Genomic DNA, 17,356 nt, shown 5'->3' on the forward strand with positions numbered 1-17,356 from the left:
GTGTGTGTGAAGTGGGAAGCCAGCTGTAAAGCAAACAGTCAGCTTCCCACACTAAACCTGCCAAAGACTGGCACAGAACCAGCCTGGTTGAGGATGGCACTGGATCCCTGGACAGTTAAAGTGGTAATAAACTGCCAGAAAAATAAAAATAAATTGACCCCCCCCCTGCAGGTTTATGTCAGAATATACTAGTATGCACTGCATACTAGCACATTATGACAGACTTACCTGGACATGGATCCCTCCAGCACAGCACTGTCATGGCTCCCTGGCATTTCAATCTTCACCTGGTCTTCCTTCCGGGTTCGCGGACTCTGGCTGTATGAATGGCTGGGGCCGCAATTACATCAGAGTTCTATGCCGAGTGAAGGCTCCCATGCATGAAGGTACAGCATGGGTATGCCGTACCTTCAGAGCGTGTGCACTAGAGGGGTCCCCAACTGCATGCAGTGTGAATATATTCTAAAAATTCAATTTTAGGAGATATTAACTGTACATTCAGGTAAGCCTTACCTGTAGGTACAGATTAAAAAGTGGAGTTTACGTTCACTCCAAAGTGAAACTATACCAAACTATTTAACCGTTTCAAAGAACAGTTACATTGCCAAACCATCTTGGAAATGTAACTGTCACATATGTTTATGCTCTCCACCAAACCATAAATTGGCTGGTCTCATAGATGATCACATGTGAAGCATCATGGCAGTTGAAGATCAGAGAATAAAATAGCAGCTTCCTTGGTTGAAAAGGATAGGAGTGTTTAATTCCACTTTAGGTGTCCTTTTATCAAAAGTCAGAGGCTACAGTATTTGTTGCTGCTGACTTTTAATTTTTTGCAAACAGGCTGAGGATCCTTTTTAATTGGTGCGACTACAGAGAATTGACCATGAAAGCCATCAGATAGAACATAGCTCAGACAGAACAAAAATGTGCAGAACAATTCCCAGTGCTGACTATCTGGCCTCCGATGTACTCCTCTGCAGATTGTATACACCAGCTTTAATGCTGCACTCAATACTCCCAGATATGGGGACACTTAGCACTGAACATGCAGGTACATGGAGTGGGCAAAGTCCTATGTGTCTGCTGCTTGTGGTTGTAACATTGCTGGAAAGAAAAGATGTATCAAATCATGTTCCGCCTGACCAAGAAGGAAAGGAAAGGAAAGGGGTGGGAGAGAAGACCTAAAATAGAGAGGAAGGAAGGTAGGACGGAAGGAAGGTAGGAAGGAAGGAAGGGAGGAAGGGAGGAAGGAAGGAAGGAAGAGGAGAGAGAATGAGAGAAAAGGAAGGGGGTAGAAAAGTAGGAAGAGGGATGATGGAAGGAAGGAAGGAAGGAAGGACTGGCAAAAAATAGTGAGGGAAGAAGGAAGGCAAAGGAGAGAGGGGAAAAAGGGACTAATGAAAAGAAGGAAGAGATGCAGAGAAGAAATAAAAAGACAAAGGAAGCAAGGAAAGATAAAATTAATAGCGAGAAAGAAATAGGACAAAATAATGTTAAGGAAGGAAGGAGAGGAGAGGATTTAGGAATAGATGGAGAGAGGAAGGGAGATGAAAGAAGGAAGTAACAAATGAAAAATGAAAAGAAGAAAGAGGAGAGGTGCATAGAGAGAGAGAGAGAGAAAAGGGGAGAGGAAAAGGAAGGCAAGGGATAGGAGGGAAGATCTAGGAAGGAAGGAAGGGGGAAAGGAGGACAGACAATGAAAGAAAAGGAAGGGGAGAGAAAAGTAGGAAAAGGGAGGATGGAAAGAAGGCCTGAGAAAAAATAGTGAGAGAAGAAGGAAGGAAGAAGAGAGAGAGAAGAAAGGACTAATGGAAAGAAGGAGATGCAGAGAAGAAATAAAAAGACAAAGGAAGCAAGGAAAGATACAATTAATGGCGAGAAAGAAATAGAAGGACAAAAGAAAGTTAAGGAAGATAGGAAGGAAGGAAGGACTAATGGAAGGAATAGATGGAGAGAGGAAGGGAGATGAAAGAAGGAAGTAATGAATGAAAAATGGAAAGAAGAAAGAGGAGAGGTGGAGAGAGAGAGAGAGAAAAAAAAGGGAAAGGAAAGGAAAGATCTAAAATAGAGAGGAAGGAAGGAAGGAAGGAAGGAAGGAAGGGAGAGAGGAAGGAAGGAAGGAAGGAAGGAAGGAAGGAGGGAAGGAAGGAAGGAAGGAAGGAAGGAAGGAAGGAAGGAAGGAAGGAAGGAAGGAAGGAAGGAGGGAAGGAGGGAAGGAGGGAAGGAGGGAAGGAAGGAAGGAAGGAAGGAAGGAAGGAAGGAAGGAAGGAAGGAAGGAAGGAAGGAAGGAAGGAAGGAAGGAAGGAAGGAAGGAAGGAAGGAAGGAAGGAAGGAAGGAAATAACAAAGTTGAGAGGAGGAGAGTGAGAGAAAAGGAAGGGGAGAGGAAAGGAGGAAGGAAGGAAGAGGGAGGATGGAAATAGGAACCAACAAAAAATAGTGAGAGAAGAAGGAAGGAAGAAGAGAGAGAGAAGAAAGGACTAATGGAAAGAAGGAGATGCAGAGAAGAAATAAAAAGACAAAGGAAAAAGGAAAGATACAATTAATGGCGAGAAAGAAATAGAAGGACAAAAGAATGTTAAGGAAGGAAGGACTAATGGAAGGAATAGATGGAGAGAGGAAGGGAGATGAAAGAAGGAAGTAATGAATGAAAAATGGAAAGAAGAAAGAGGAGAGGTGGAGAGAGAGAGAGAGAAAAAAAAGGGGAAAGGAAAGATCTAAAATAGAGAGGAAGGAAGGAAGGAAGGAAGGAAGGAAGGAAGGAAGGAAGGAAATAAAGTTAAGAGGAGGAGAGTGAGAGAATAGGAAGGGGAGAGGAAAGGAGGAATGAAGTGGGAGGATGGAAATAGGAACCAACAAAAAATAGTGAGAGAAGAAGGAAGGAAGAAGAGAAGAAAGAAAAGATAAAGGGAGTAAGAAAGATAATATGAATGGCGAGAAAGAAATAGAAGGAAGGAAGGACGGACTGAAGAAAGAAATGGAGGACAGACGGAAGGAAGGATTTTTTTTTTTTAATTTCAAAAAGTCAATCAAGGGATAAAAAACAACATTATAATTGAGCTTTACCTGATCACAGCTACTATTACACCACAGAGAACCGTCACACTGACTCTTCTAGTCTCCGCAGTGTAGCTATTAACACAATTATTTCATGCACTCTCCCAGCTCATCTCACTATGCAGTGCAGCTAATTAATCTCTCATTAGTCAGCAGGAACAAGAAATGTCACAAAAGATGCCTGGTACATAAAAGCAGAGCAACAATGAAATATGCATGAGATCCTCCCTTTATTTACCACTAGGTACCACAGGTAAAAGGAATAATGACAGGGTGCTTCATGGGGGACCTGTCAGTCCTGCTCAAGCTATCAATTACATTTAAGAAAAAAAAAAAAAACGCTGCTAAGCCAAAAAATATTTTAATCTCTAATGTTGCTGTGGATCAGCTTCCCGATCATGAATCATGTGCAATATGCATCAGCATGACCCCTTGTAATCTCCTTCAGAAGTTCATGTGACAAGGTGACAACACAAGAGCAAAATTAGGAGACAGGGACAGAGCGTTGTCACCCAAACATAGGGAGTGCCTGAACAAGAACTTTCCAGGTAGGACCACCAAGTCGCTTTTTTTTTTAATAAAAGTTGCAGATTTATGAATACTAAATCAACTTTTGAATTAACATTAATATGATAAACCTTAGCTGAAATTTTAGAGATTTGGTTTGGATTGTCTTCAAATAGAAGACCATTAGGAAGGGTTTCCCACTCTGTGTTAGATCCCTGACTCTGCAAACTTGTTGTGTCATTAGGAAGAGTTCACACCATCCCAATGCTGGGTTTTTGGCTCTGAACACCTGCTGGGTCCGTTAGGAAGGGTTTCCACTATCCCTAAACCAAGTTCGGGGGTCTGCACATCTGCTTTGCACATTTTTAAGGGGTTCCAACTTACCACCATCCCCATGCTGAGATATTGGGCCCCCTGCTGTGCCCATTATGAGGGCTCCTGCCATCACTGTGGAGTTCCAAGACCTCCACACCTGCTATACATTGTGGGAGACCTAACATTACTGTTTTTTTTTTTTTTTAATTCATTTTATATTATGGAGAATCTAACAGGAAAAGCTAAGAAATCTAAAGGTGCTGTATAGGTGCGATTCCCAAGACCTTAGTAGTACGTTTTAGCCTTCATCCCTGAAGAATTTGAAAGGGGGGGGGGGGGGTTGGTACCTCAAACCAGTTGTTTGGGACTTTAGGGGCTAATATACCATGTAGATTGTTTGAAAAAAAAGAGATTTTATTCAAAAAAAGGTTTGTAATATATTTTAACAATAATAATCATAGAATGTGTGGGTTATAGACTCATAGGTGGTGGGGTAAATAGGAAAGAAAGAGGTGACATTGTGATATGGTGACAATGTTATGTCTCTCTATTGTTCACGCTTTGAATGGCGTGAGATCCGTAGGGAGAGATATCCTGAATTCCTACGCGTTTTATCAAGGAAATTATTCCACCATATCTGTAAGTATGTATGTATAGGTATATTGGGTGGATAGTATCCACCCAATATACTTACAGATTTGGTGGAATAATTTCCTTGATAAAGGCACAACGCCAAAACGCGTAGGAATTCAGGATATCTCTCCCTACGGATCTCACGCCATTCAAAGCATGAACAATAGAGAGACATACCATTGTCACCATATCGCAATGTCACCTCTTTCTTTCTTATTTTCACCACCACCAATGGGTCTATAACCCACACATTATATGATTATTATTGTTAAAATATATTACAAACCTTTTTTTGAATAAAATCTCTTTTTTTCAAACAATCTACATGGTATATTAGCCCCTAAAGTCCAAATCAACTGGTTTGAGGTACCAACCCCCCACCCCCCCTTTCAAAAGAAATCTAAAGGTGAGTGGGAAAACCAAAAACTTCCAGAAATTATGGCCTAACAGGGTCCCTAACCCTTTCCTGTTTTGCTTAGTGATGGACGCATTGATAAACCTCTGAATCCAAAGCAAGAGGGATAGGACTCTGAATTCAAAATTTTAGGGTAGCTCTCCTTCAGCCAGGATAGCCTTGGGAGTTCCCAGGCTAATCTAAAGAATGTGCAAAAGACAAGAGCACCATAAGTATAATGTAAGTCCAGTAAATCTCTATAGTGTACAACAGAAGGTAACACAAAAAATCCAATCTATTCTGGATGCCCAGTTCTCTCTATTGATCAGGATATGGATAGATCAGGTTATTATTTTTTAACTTCTCCTTCTGACATTCTATTTTTTCTTTTGTGTAAGTCCAGCAGATTCTGTTATAGCTTCCTTTTTTCTTTTCCAATTTTTTATTTTGCTTCATAACCTTAGCTTTTCATCTCTTGTCTGCTCTGAAAAATAACACCCATGTTATACCCTCGACTAGGAGCGCGGTGCAGACAGAAATGAAGATGACCAGCACCATGTGTCCAAAAAAAAATTAGAATCAAGTAAAACTGCCAAGAAGAGCAATAAACATTCATCTTAGAAGTCCTTAAAGTGGAGTTCCACCCATTTTTAATAACGTGGATTACATAGATGTATGTAATCCCCTTTAAAACGACTTTTACCAATGGAAACTTTTATTTTTTTGCTAGTAAATACTTTATTTTCTGCTTTATTCATCCTCTCCTCACTTCCGGGTCCGGTCGGCGATTACGTCATTTGGCGATTCGCAGGGTGTGCTGGGATGTATCTCAGGGCATGAAATCTCGCATTATTACACAGGAGATGAGCTGTACTGTGTGCTCTGCCCCGCCTCCGCCCCGCCTCCTCTCAGTGAGCTGTACTGTATGTATTGTATTGAGGCCGTGCTCCGCCCCACCTCCGCCCCGCCTCCTCTCAGTGAGCGTGGACTGAAAGCATTATATCCTCACTGAGCTCACTGAGAGGAGGCGGAGCAGAGCACACAGTACAGCTCATCTCCTGTGTAATAATGCGAGATTTCATGCCCTGAGATAAATCCCAGCACACCCTGCAAATCGCCAAATGACGTAATCGCCGACCGGACCCGGAAGTGAGGAGAGGATGAATAAAGCAGAAAATAAGGTATTTACTAGCAAAAAAAAAAAAAGTTTCCATTGGTAAAAGTCGTTTTAAAGGGGATTACATACATCTAAAGTTACTAAAATGGGTGGAACTCCACTTTAATATTTGCTGTCGATAAAAAATGAAACAACGGAAAGATAAAATGTATCAAATGTATTTTGGGATCAAACAATTCCCCTTCATCAAGGATTAGATGAGAACGTGACAAAACTTCCCATAGGACACCAACCCGAGAACTCCTAGTTCAATGTCAGGAAAGAAGCAATAAACAAGTGCTTACGGTGCTTGTGTAGGGGGCTCTTGATGGTTTCACTTGGATCTCTCTGTTGGGTGGCCATTGCCCCTTGGAGGACCTTTACATCGAGGTAGAGCTGCCAAGGTCAAGCCATTAAGCCCAGTCTTTGATTGATTAAAAAATAGATTCAACTCCAGTGCCACACTTCTATTTTGTCTTAGAAAAACAGAATGTAAGGAGAAGAATTTAAAAAAATATTACTTTAATCTATATGATGAAGGGGGCATGTTAATATTCAAAATGTGTTGGCTTTTTCTTGTGTCCTCTTATCGTGTGCAATAAACGTTTACTAGACTGATGTTTTACCTGTGGTGCTCTCATCCTTTTCACACTCTAGTTTATTTACAAAAAGTGTTTTGTTCTAGATATTGTCCCCACTGGAGAAATTTCCCATTTTCTTTCCAAACATGAAGTTAAGGAGACATCTCTCCGGTGGGGGCTATTGACGACAGTAAATACCTCTTGGGTGTTCTATTCTTACCCACTGTATCCATACCTGCAAAGAATATGTTGGCTGGAGTTTGACATCTGAACAAACTGAAGAGTTCACTTTACTGTATGACAAATAAGATTCTTGTACATTACTTGCACTTCCTGAGAAACTGGTGCAAGCTTTGACTTACTGGTGTAAACTATATATGATATAAGCTTCAACTTACCTGTGTAAACTGAAATAAGCTTTGACTTATTGGTGTAAACCGATATAAGCGTTGACCTACTGGTGAAAACTGATATAAGCTTTAACCTACTGAGCAAAGTTGAATCTCTCAGAGGGTCTGTGCACATTCCTCACCCCCATTTGTCATTGACCTGACTTGGTGATTTGCCACTAGGGCATCTAGTCCTAAATCCTGGGTGAGCAGCGAGTGCCAATTGTTCTATATGTATGTAGCAGGTTTTCCAGGCATTGGGCCTGATGTGGGTCTGCTATTGTTACCGAAACCTTCAGCCCATTTAAGCTGAATACCCAAGTGTGAGATTGGAGACAATGACCACTCCAGCATCTGTGGTTTGTTTTGTTTATGTGATAATTGGGATGGGAGAAGGGAATGAGTGGGATACTCCTCTGGCTCAACTAGGTGCAACTGGGACACTTTGCAGAAAAATGCCTGTCTTGTCTATCTGTCTTGACGCCAGCCGGATGCCGACCAACGCTTGCTGGCGCTTGAAAAATACTGACTTGCTGAACTGTGCTTGAACTTGACTTTTGACACTCTGGTTAGCTCAAAAGTCCTGTAAACAGCTCCCTCCAGACCTTCACTGACTGGGGTAGCTCTTTGTAACTGCTTGTGCTGCTGGAACCCTTAACACTGTACCCTGCACGCTGTACACTTTAACCCTTCAGGGCCCAACCGCTAGCGCCCCCTTTACACTTCAGGGTCCTCTCACTAGGCACCACCTCTGAACTTCAGGGTCCTCTCACTAGGCACCCCCTCTACACTTCAGGGTCAACACTGGCACCCCCTTTACCACTAGCTGGCTCCTGGATCCCTTGGACCTTCACCTGAGTGGTCCCCTCTGTTAGGCAGACCCCCAGGGGCAGTTTACAGTACTCACAAATTGGGAATGCTTTCCTGAAACTTGACCCCCTCTGCTCCGCTGGTCCTCGGCACACCGGATCCTCTCTGCAGCTCAGCTCAGCTCACTCCGTCCCCTCAGGCAAGCCGCCCGGGACAACCGATACTGCTGACAGGAGGAGAGACAGCCATACTCTCCCTCCTGGGACTCTGCTTCCCGCCAAAGATGCGGCGTCATGCGCTCCCCTAAAACTTATACCCACTCCTAGAATCCTGTGCAGCAGAATATGCCTTTCTGGGGTAGATACAGGCCTAAATGTGCCATTAATTGAGTTTCCTCCACTGCCCAATGAGAGCCCTCTCTTGGAGCCAGTGGGGAGACTCCTCAGTCTCAATGGCCACATTCTTGTGTTATAGAATAGAAAGGCGGAATAATAAATGGCAGGTACATGTACCTGCAATAAAGCAAACCGTTTACTTTGCCCAATGTGGGCAATGCCTTTAAATTAGACCTCAACACTTCTTCAGCTGTGAAACATGAATGTTCTTCAGAATACAGATGATCTCCCATTGTGTCGTTTATGGAGATTTCAACCTCTTCCAGAGTAAATCAGAATCAGTTAAGGTGTTACAGCAACAGACACAATGAAACAAGATAGGTGTCTCTAGTTACAGCACCTCTGGGGCTGAAATACTTCAACAGTGAACAAGCCAATGGAACATTGATGCAGCACATGAGAAGAGACAATTAATACAGCCCGGGGACAGCTGTCATCCAACGTCCCACATGTCCAATTACTCTGTGTTAAAAGACCTCCGCCACCAAATTCATCTTGAAGTAACGGAGCAATTAGAAGCTTAGTTTAAAGACGTACCTCCACAGCGAGCTCTCCGTGATGCTGCCCAAGTTGTAATCGTAGAGCTTTGTCAGGATTAGTATCACCTGCAGGCAACAAGGAGAGAGAGAGGAAAAATCTCAGCACCGTCTGAAACAATTACCATCTGTTAACTGCAAAATGGAGATGACCCGCTGGGGATGTTAGAGTTTGCTTAATGGGCGCGCAATACAAATGAAGAGAATGGAGCAGGCTGTGACGTTGATGGAGGGGGACTGGGACAGTTTGTAAGAGGCGGAATCATTAGTTCCAAAGGTGAATGACAATGGTGTACAGGAAAGATATTTGGCACAGTTCACTACACACTAAATTCTACAAGGTGTAGAGGGGAAGGGGCAGAGAAGGGCGTAGAAAGGGAAAAAGAAAGAAATAAAGAAGGAAGAAGCAGCAGGAGGACAGGGAGTTTAGAAGGAAGAAAGGAAGTAGTAAGGAGAGGAGAGAGAAAAAGGTAGAGAAGAAGAAGGAAGGGGAGAGTAAAGAGCAACAGAGAGAAGAGATGATGGGAACAGAGGAAACAAAAGGCAAAGAGAGAAAGAAAGGAGGAGAGGAGCATGTCAGAGAAGAGAGGAGAAGAGGGGAGGAATGGAAAGTGAAAAGGGCAGTAGAGGAATGGGGAGAAAGTAGATAGAGAGATTAGAAGGAGAGGAGAAGGGTGGAGAGTATCAGAAAAATAATGAGAAGATGGGTCAGGAAGGGAGTATAGGAGAGGAGAGGAAAGGGAAGAGGGGTGGAGAGGAATTGGGAGACAAGAGCAAGAGAGAGGAGGGGAAGGGAGCATCACAGAAGAGATGAGATAAAGGAGGTAAAGGGGAGGAAAGGAAAAGGAAGAGGGGAGTAGAAGAGTAGGAGGTGGAGAGCAGGAGAAAGGAGGAGAGTGGAAGGGAGGAGGGAAGAAAGGAGAGGGAAGGGGGGACATAAAGGAAGGTGGGGAGTGTGAGTGGGGAACACAGCAAAAAGCAAATGGGAGGGGAAAAGATAGTGGAGAGGGGAGGAGAGGAGAGGAGAAAGAAAAAGGCAAATACAAATAAATGCATAATCAAAAATTTTACAAAATACTATATTGAAAATATCAACAAAGGTATAAAAATGACTTTCAAATATAGGGGAGGGGAGGGGAGGAGAGCGGGAAGAAAAAGGCAACTACAAATAAATCAAGAATCTACAAATTTACAAAATACTATATTTAAAACGTCAACAAAGGTATAAAATTACTTTCAAATATAGGGGGAGGGGAGGGGAGGATATTATAGGGGAGGGGATCATCTTGAGTTAGGCTTTAAAGTAGAACTGTAGCTTGTTACAGACATTCAAATTGTTGCATATTCATAAGACAAAATAAATAAGCTTTTGAAAAAATCCTGTATTGACCTCTGTAGCTACAGACAATGTGGAGAAATTAATCGTCAAGCAGATCTTTAGCAGAAACACTTTCACTTCAGCTCAGTTCTCTTGCCTCGTCCCCTCATCACTGGTTCAGTAGCCTTGCTCCTTCTGTCCCCCTTACTAGTGTTACCTTGGCAGGTCTGATCCACCTCCCAGCAGTACATCAACAGCACAGCTCCCCATACTCCCTCCTCCAAATAATGACTTGGCAGCTCTGATTCACCACCTTAGTGTTACTTAGCAGCTCAGCTTCCCTTACTTTCTCTTCCAAGCAATGATCCTTCAACTCCAATCCACTTTCCAATATTGACTCCGCCACCCAACTCACTCTGCTCCACTCTCCTAGCAATGACTTAGCAACCCTCTATTCTGTAATCCAAACAAAAAGGCATGCAGAAAGAGAGGAAAGCAGATTGCTTAGACCCCGCCTAAACTGCAGTGCTTTTTTTTTTAAATGCAATTTGCAAATTAATTTCTCCACAGTGACTTCAGCTACAGAGGTCAGTAATGACTTGTTTTAAAGCATATTGGTTGCATGTTAATAAAATGTTGAATACCCTTAGCCTGGTCACAAATCAGTCTTATGTTTTTAATGCATGAGAAATGTCAGAAGGCTCGGAACCTATTGTGTCTCCTAGTCTAGGTCTTGTTCTTCCAAACACTTAGCTGTGTACATTATACACATTCTATCAGCCTTTTTTTTCTTCTCAGAACACTCAGCTGGACAAAGACACTTTACCAAAAGGCATTTCATGCTAAAGACATTGTGTGCCGTCTGCTGCTTCAAAGAATGCCATCATTATTCAAACAATGTGAGAATGACACTGATTGTGCCTTGCCTACCATTCAGGTGAGTAGAATGAAAAATACGACATGTGGTGACAAGCATAAAGAAACCGTAGAAAAGCTATCTATAGGAAATACTTATGGAAAGAAACAAGTTTCTTTTTCTCTACAAAGAATGGTTCCGGATCATTAAAGACAACTATCATAAAATAGAAATACAGTCAAAATTCCAATAAATATACGTCATAGGAATAACCGTTCTAGATCAGCCTTTTCAACCAGGGTGCCCAGCAAGGCCATCTTACCGAATGGGCATGTTGGGTAGTTGCCCGTGGCCCCCCACCTGCCCAGCGACCCAGCCAAGCAGTAGTCCCAATTCCCGTGTGCATCCCGCCGCTGAACTTAGCAGGTGGCAAGCGCCTGTCGGCCCTGCGATGCTGTCAGGCAACTTGGGCCGTGGAGGGGGAGCCCACAATTCCAGGAATGCCTGTCCGCCTCCACAGGAGCAGGCACAGAAAGGACAGTCAAGTCTAACTCCCATCCGTATGTGTATTCCCCGTACCCAGACGCAGAATTTGGAAGCTGTCATTAGCCTGGCACTGCTGTACCAATAAATATCGCCTTATCGATAATTTGCATTTTTATTCCCATGGGTGATTGTGTAAGCAGGGCCCCAGTGCACTGGGGGCCCTTAAATGCTCTTAAGATTCCACTGGTGCCCAGGCACCCTGGGGTGCCTTGAGGTGTCTTCAGGGGTGCCTTGGCAAAATGCCTAAAATTTGCCCAAAATTTGTAAATAGCTGGCATGTGGATAAATCCGTCCTTTTAGTTACACAAAGCCACAGGTTGTCATTGTGCACCATTACAACCTTCAAGGAAGATGTCAGTCACCTGCATAGCCTCCTTGTTTAACCCTCCCCTGCCCCTTTCCATCAGCATTAGGGTCACATTAGCTGAGTGATGGAGAGAAATTGAGGGAGAAGAGAAAGAAACATTGGCATACTGGTCAGTATCAGTATGCAAAAGTATATTTGCTTTGGAAGAATCACCTCTAACATTGGGTGTCCTACGTGTGTGGATGTTGCTGCATCATGTAAGGGCCCTTTCACACGGGCGTTCTGCATGTCCGTATATCATCCTATTTTTTTGCGGATGATAGAGGGTAAGGGGTCATGCACTCTCATAGGACAATCAGGGGAGAATGAAAACTCCTACAAGCTTTAATCAGATACAGATAAAAGTCACAAGACTGCTATACACTGCTATACTGCTGATGAGAAAAGATATTTAGTAGTTTATATTTACTAAAAATAGGGTTACACCGATATCAAGTATCGGAATTTGTGCAAATTCTCCGGTGCCTGAAACTGATACTTTCAGGCTAAGTTCTTTTAGCTGTCATCTGGATTTCCCCCACTAAAAGCTTATATATATATATATATATATATATATATATATATATATATATATAAAAAAAAAATAAAAGCCGGCAATTATCGGTTGTAAAGGAGCGGGCCGCCACTTCCTTAACAACTGATGACTCATTCAGCTGTCAGCAGGGGTTTCCCTGTGTTGACAGCTGAAATGTAATCTAAGTCCTGGAAATTCGAGCTGTCAAAAAAAAAAAAAAGCAGCTAATGTTTATCAACAATATTGGTCAGCAACATTGCTCAGCCACTGAAATAGATAGATAAAAAGAAACACTGTTTCTCTTTGTTTATACAGCTACAGATCAGGGATGAACTTCGAACTGCAGATGAAGTTAGTTTAAAGCAACCTGTCAAGTAAAAATAAAAATATACAGTATCTCACAAAAGTGAGTACACCTCGCACATGTTTGTAAATATTTTATTATATCTTTTCATGTGACAACACTGAAGAAATGACACTTTGCTACAATGTAAAGTAGGGAGTGCACAGCTTTTATAACAGTGTAAATTTGCTGTCCCCTCAAAATAACTCAACACACAGCCATTAATGTCTAAACCGCTGGCAACAAAAGTGAGTACACCCCTAAGAGAAAATGTCCAAATTGGGCCCAGTTAGCCATTTTCCCTCCCCAATGTCATGTGACTCGTTAGTGTTACAAGTCCTCAGGTGTGAATGGGGAGCAGGTGCGTTAAATTTGGTGTTATCGCTCTCACTCTCTCATGCTGGTCACTGGAAGTTCAACATGGCACCTCATTGCAAAGAACTCTCTGAGAATCTGAGTAAAAGAATTGTTTCAACACATAAAGATGGCCTAGGCTAAAAGAAAACTGCTAAGATCCTGAAACTAAGCTGCAGCACGGTGGCGGGGACCATACAGTGATTTAACAGGACAAGTTCTACTCAGAACAGGCCTCGCCATGGTCGGCCAAAGAATTTGAGTGCACATGCTCAGCGTCATATACAGAAGTTGTATTTGGGAAATAGATGCTTAGTGCTGCCAGCATTGTTGCAGAGGTTGAAGGGGTGGAGGGTCAGCCTGTCAGTGCTCAGACCATACACAGCACACTGCATCAAATTGGTCTGCATGGCTGTAATCCCAGAAGGAAGTCTCTTCTAAAGATGATGCACAAGAAAGCCCGCAAACAGTTTGCTGAAGACAAGCAGATTAAGGACATGGATTACTGGAACCATGTCCTGTGGTCTGATGAGACCAAGATAAACTTATTTGGTTCAGATGGTGTCAAGCGTGTGTGGCGGCAACCAGATGAGGAGTACAAAGACAAGTGTGTCTTGCATACAGTCAAGCATGGTGGTGGGAGTGTCATGGTCTGAGGCTGCATGAGTGCTGCCGGCACTGGGGAGCTACAGTTTATTGAGGGAACCATGAATGCCAACATGTACTCTGACATACTGAAGCAGAGCATGATCCCCTCTCTTCAGAGACCGGGCCGCAGGACAGTATTCCAACATGATAACGACCCCAAACACACCTCCAAGACGACCATCACCTTGCTAAAGAAGCTGAGGGTAAAGGTGATAGACTAGTCAAGCATGTTTTCAGACTTAAACCCTATTGGGCATCTGTGGGGCATCCTCAAACGGAAGGTGGAGGAGCGCAAGGTCTCTAACATCCACCAGCTCTGTGATGTCATCATGGAGGAGTGGAAGAGGACTCCAGTGACAACCTGTGAAGCTCTGGTGAACTCCATGCCCAAGAGGGTTAAGGCAGTGCTGGAAAATAATGGTGGCCACACAAAATATTAACACTTTGGGCCCAATTTGGACATTTTCATTTGGGTGTGTGCACACTTTTGTTGCCAGCGTTTAAAAAAAGTATCAGTACTCGTACTTGTTGTAAAAAAATGGTATTGGTTTATCCCAGGGCTGTACTTTGGCCTAGGCCAACAAGGCCCAGGCCTAGGGCGGCACTTTGCAGGGGGGGCAGCAAAATAGCCCCCCCCCACCTCCATCTGAGACTCTGTTGGCCACTGGTTGCTTGAACCGCCTGGCGTCTAGCAACCAGTGACGTCACAGCTGTGACTCCCTAGCCCTGCCTATAATTCAAAGTGGAGAAGGATTTACCTTCCTCTTCCTCCACGCTTAGTGCTCGTGGGGCCCCAAAGTGTCCCACCAGTCTGGTGACAGCGGGGTGCAGGGCATCAGAGCAAAATCTGCCAATCTTTCGCCGACAGCAGCCGCTGCTGCTGCTGAGCTGTGGCATTTTCACACACCAAGCAGGCAGCCAGCCGACCCCGGAGGACCGAGAGCCCAGGAGAAAGAAGACCTAGACTGCCATGGCACCACCCTGACCTGAGCAGCAGTAGTGGCATGATCCCTGGCGCCTCCCAGAGCCTGCATTCCTTCTCAAACCTCCTATCTGGTCCCAGCTAGGACATCAACAGAAAGACAAGATGATCGAGGACCCAGAGGATGAGGAGGGACGGGAGGTAGGTGCGTCACACACACCTACCCACAGACAGGGGGGCACAGGAGGGACTGCAGGCAGTGCTAGGAGGTCTCTCTCTCTCCCCCCTCTCGTGAGATCTCAGGGATTCTTGCTTAGTCCTTCAATTATGGAGGGAGTCACATCCGTTAAACAGGAAGGGGTGGGGCAAATTTACATAGGAGGGGAGGGGGGCGCCCAATTTTAGTCTTGCCTAGGGCAGCACAAAACCAAAATACACCACTGGGTTTATCCCTAATAGAAACTGTTGCATGCCCATGTTCTGTATACTGTGGGAGACCAGATATAGTGAATACAGGGTCCTGGGTTTAGTAAAACTTTCATTTTTTTACACTTTTTTTTCTCACTAAAATGTTAAATCACATAGAGACAAAAAGTCCCCTATGCTATATAATCTATTTTATCTTATAAATGAGATATCAATGTCTTATCTGTCCTCTGGTAAAGATAATAGAGCAGCAATAGCTTCCTTCCTAGTCACAGCTGCCAGGGAAACCGGAAGCAAAGTTCTACACAATAATTCCGTTTTTTTTTGCAGCTAGATGAAATCAGTGAATAGATGTTTACTGGTCTCCCTCCCCCCACCTGGCAACACCTGCCATGCAGGTCCTGGGCCCACAGGTGGAACAGCTGAGAACATCCACCTTCTTCTTTCCAATGCTTATAGGCATAGGCCTACTATGACCAATGGTGAATCCAGCCCCTCTGAATAAAGCTTTTAATATGACAGATAATGTTGTTTCCAACAATGCCTCTCCTGCAGTATACTGCTGGACTCACAGTTTTGTATTTATTTCATGTATTTGATAGTGGAACAGCAATGCATACAGAGGGGTTTCACATGTGAGCTGTCCCAAGTACATATTGTCACAATCACCTGTCCTCCATTCCAACGCCAGGTTCCTTCTCCAGTTTATGGCCACTGTCATTTCCAGGCTCTACCAGAGCATCTGCACTATGGTCAATTAGGAGACACCTCTCCTGGTTGGCACTGGCTTTAAATGGCAAAGCGGCTCTGCATTCAAGCCACACATCACTTAACACCCAAGCTGAGCCCCCTGCTGCAGTGTTTTTAGTAACCCCAGCACTAATGTACCTCTGTGTCCCATGAGAACTCCATCCAACCCAGTGTCTCCAGTGACCTCAGAACTCCTGTAACCAAAATGTCTCTGGTGACCACTCCTGAGAATTCTAGCAACCAAAGTGTCTTTTGTGACCTCAGTGCTCCTGTGCTTCTGTGGCTCCTGAAATCTCCACTCACCCCAGTGTCTCCAGTCTCTTTAGTGCTCCCATGACCCCTGTGCACTCCAGTGACCCCAATGTCTCTCCAGGGACAACAGATCTCCTATGCCTCAGTTACTTCTGAGAACTCCAGTGATCCCAATGTCTCCAGCGACCACAGAGCTCCTGTGTCTCTGTGACCCCTGAACGCTCTGGTGATCGCATTGCCCCTGTGACCTCTGAGGACTTGAGTGACCCCAGTGTTCCTGTTCCTCTGTGAATTCTTGAACTCTCCAGTGACCCCAGGGTTCCTGTGCCTCTGTGAATTATTGAACACTTCAGTGACTCCAGTGCTCCTGTGCCTCATGAGCACTCCAGTGACCTCAGAGCTCATGTGACTCTGTGATTTCTTGAACGCTCCAGTGACCCCAGAGCTCCTGTGCCTCTGTGAATTCTTGAACACTCTAGTGACCTCAGAGCTCATGTGACTCTGTGATTTCTTGAACACTCCAGTGACCACAGAGCTCCTGTGCCTCTGTGATTTCTTGAACACTCCAGTGACCTCAGAGCTCATGTGACTCTGTGATTTCTTGAACACTCCAGTGACCACAGAGCTCCTGTGCCTCTGTGAATTCTTGAACACTCTAGTGAACCCAGAGCTGTGCCTCTGTGAATTCTTGAAAACTCCAGTGGACCCAGAGCTCCTGTGCCTCTGGGACTCCTGAGCACTCCAGTGATCCCAGTGTCTCCAGTGACCTTAGTACTCCTGTGCCTCTGTGACCAATGAACACTCCAGTGACCCCAGTAACTCCAGCAACCTCAGCACACATGTGCCTTCTGTGACTCGGTGACCCCTCGTGCTCCTATTTCTCCAGTAACCCTTGAGCACCCTGTGTCACCCTTCGACAACAATAACCCCACAGCATCCTGTATACTGGAACTCAAGTGAGTGCCCCTGTGTGTTCACAAAGCCTCAGGTATGCTTCTGTATGTCCTAGACTCTGGTCTCTATCAGTGGATAAAGGGCCTTGTCCATGACACATATAAAGCACATGATGAAATCCTCTAGAACCAGTGGTACCGTATGTTCAGTAGACAACCCATCATGTATGAAGCTTGTGCAATCTACAAAATATTACTCCGGGACATTTCCAAGGACAAACCTCCAAAGACACGGGGCTGTCTATGAAAGAGGGACAGTTGGGAACCATAAAAAATAGTTCCACCTTAGTTTACTTTTATGCATCATAACATTATTGTCACTGAAATTTAGA

The 17,356-nt window shown here is 44.2% G+C and overlaps 1 protein-coding gene across 7 annotated transcripts in view; it reads right to left on the minus strand.

The window, feature by feature from the left end:
• The window catches only part of SORCS1 (sortilin related VPS10 domain containing receptor 1), a 1,084,285-nt gene that overhangs the window by 750,259 nt on the left and 316,670 nt on the right, over nt 1–17,356 (minus strand). For all 7 annotated transcript variants that reach the window (XM_082267343.1, XM_082267340.1, XM_082267339.1 and 4 more), the window contains one exon: nt 8,777–8,844. In XM_082267343.1, coding sequence (XP_082123469.1) covers nt 8,777–8,844 — 68 coding nt within the window. The remainder of the gene's footprint in view (nt 1–8,776; nt 8,845–17,356) is intronic.

Source organism: Pelophylax lessonae (assembly GCF_965119305.1).
Source record: "Pelophylax lessonae genome assembly, chromosome: 9".
NCBI classification, from domain to species: domain Eukaryota; kingdom Metazoa; phylum Chordata; class Amphibia; order Anura; family Ranidae; genus Pelophylax; species Pelophylax lessonae.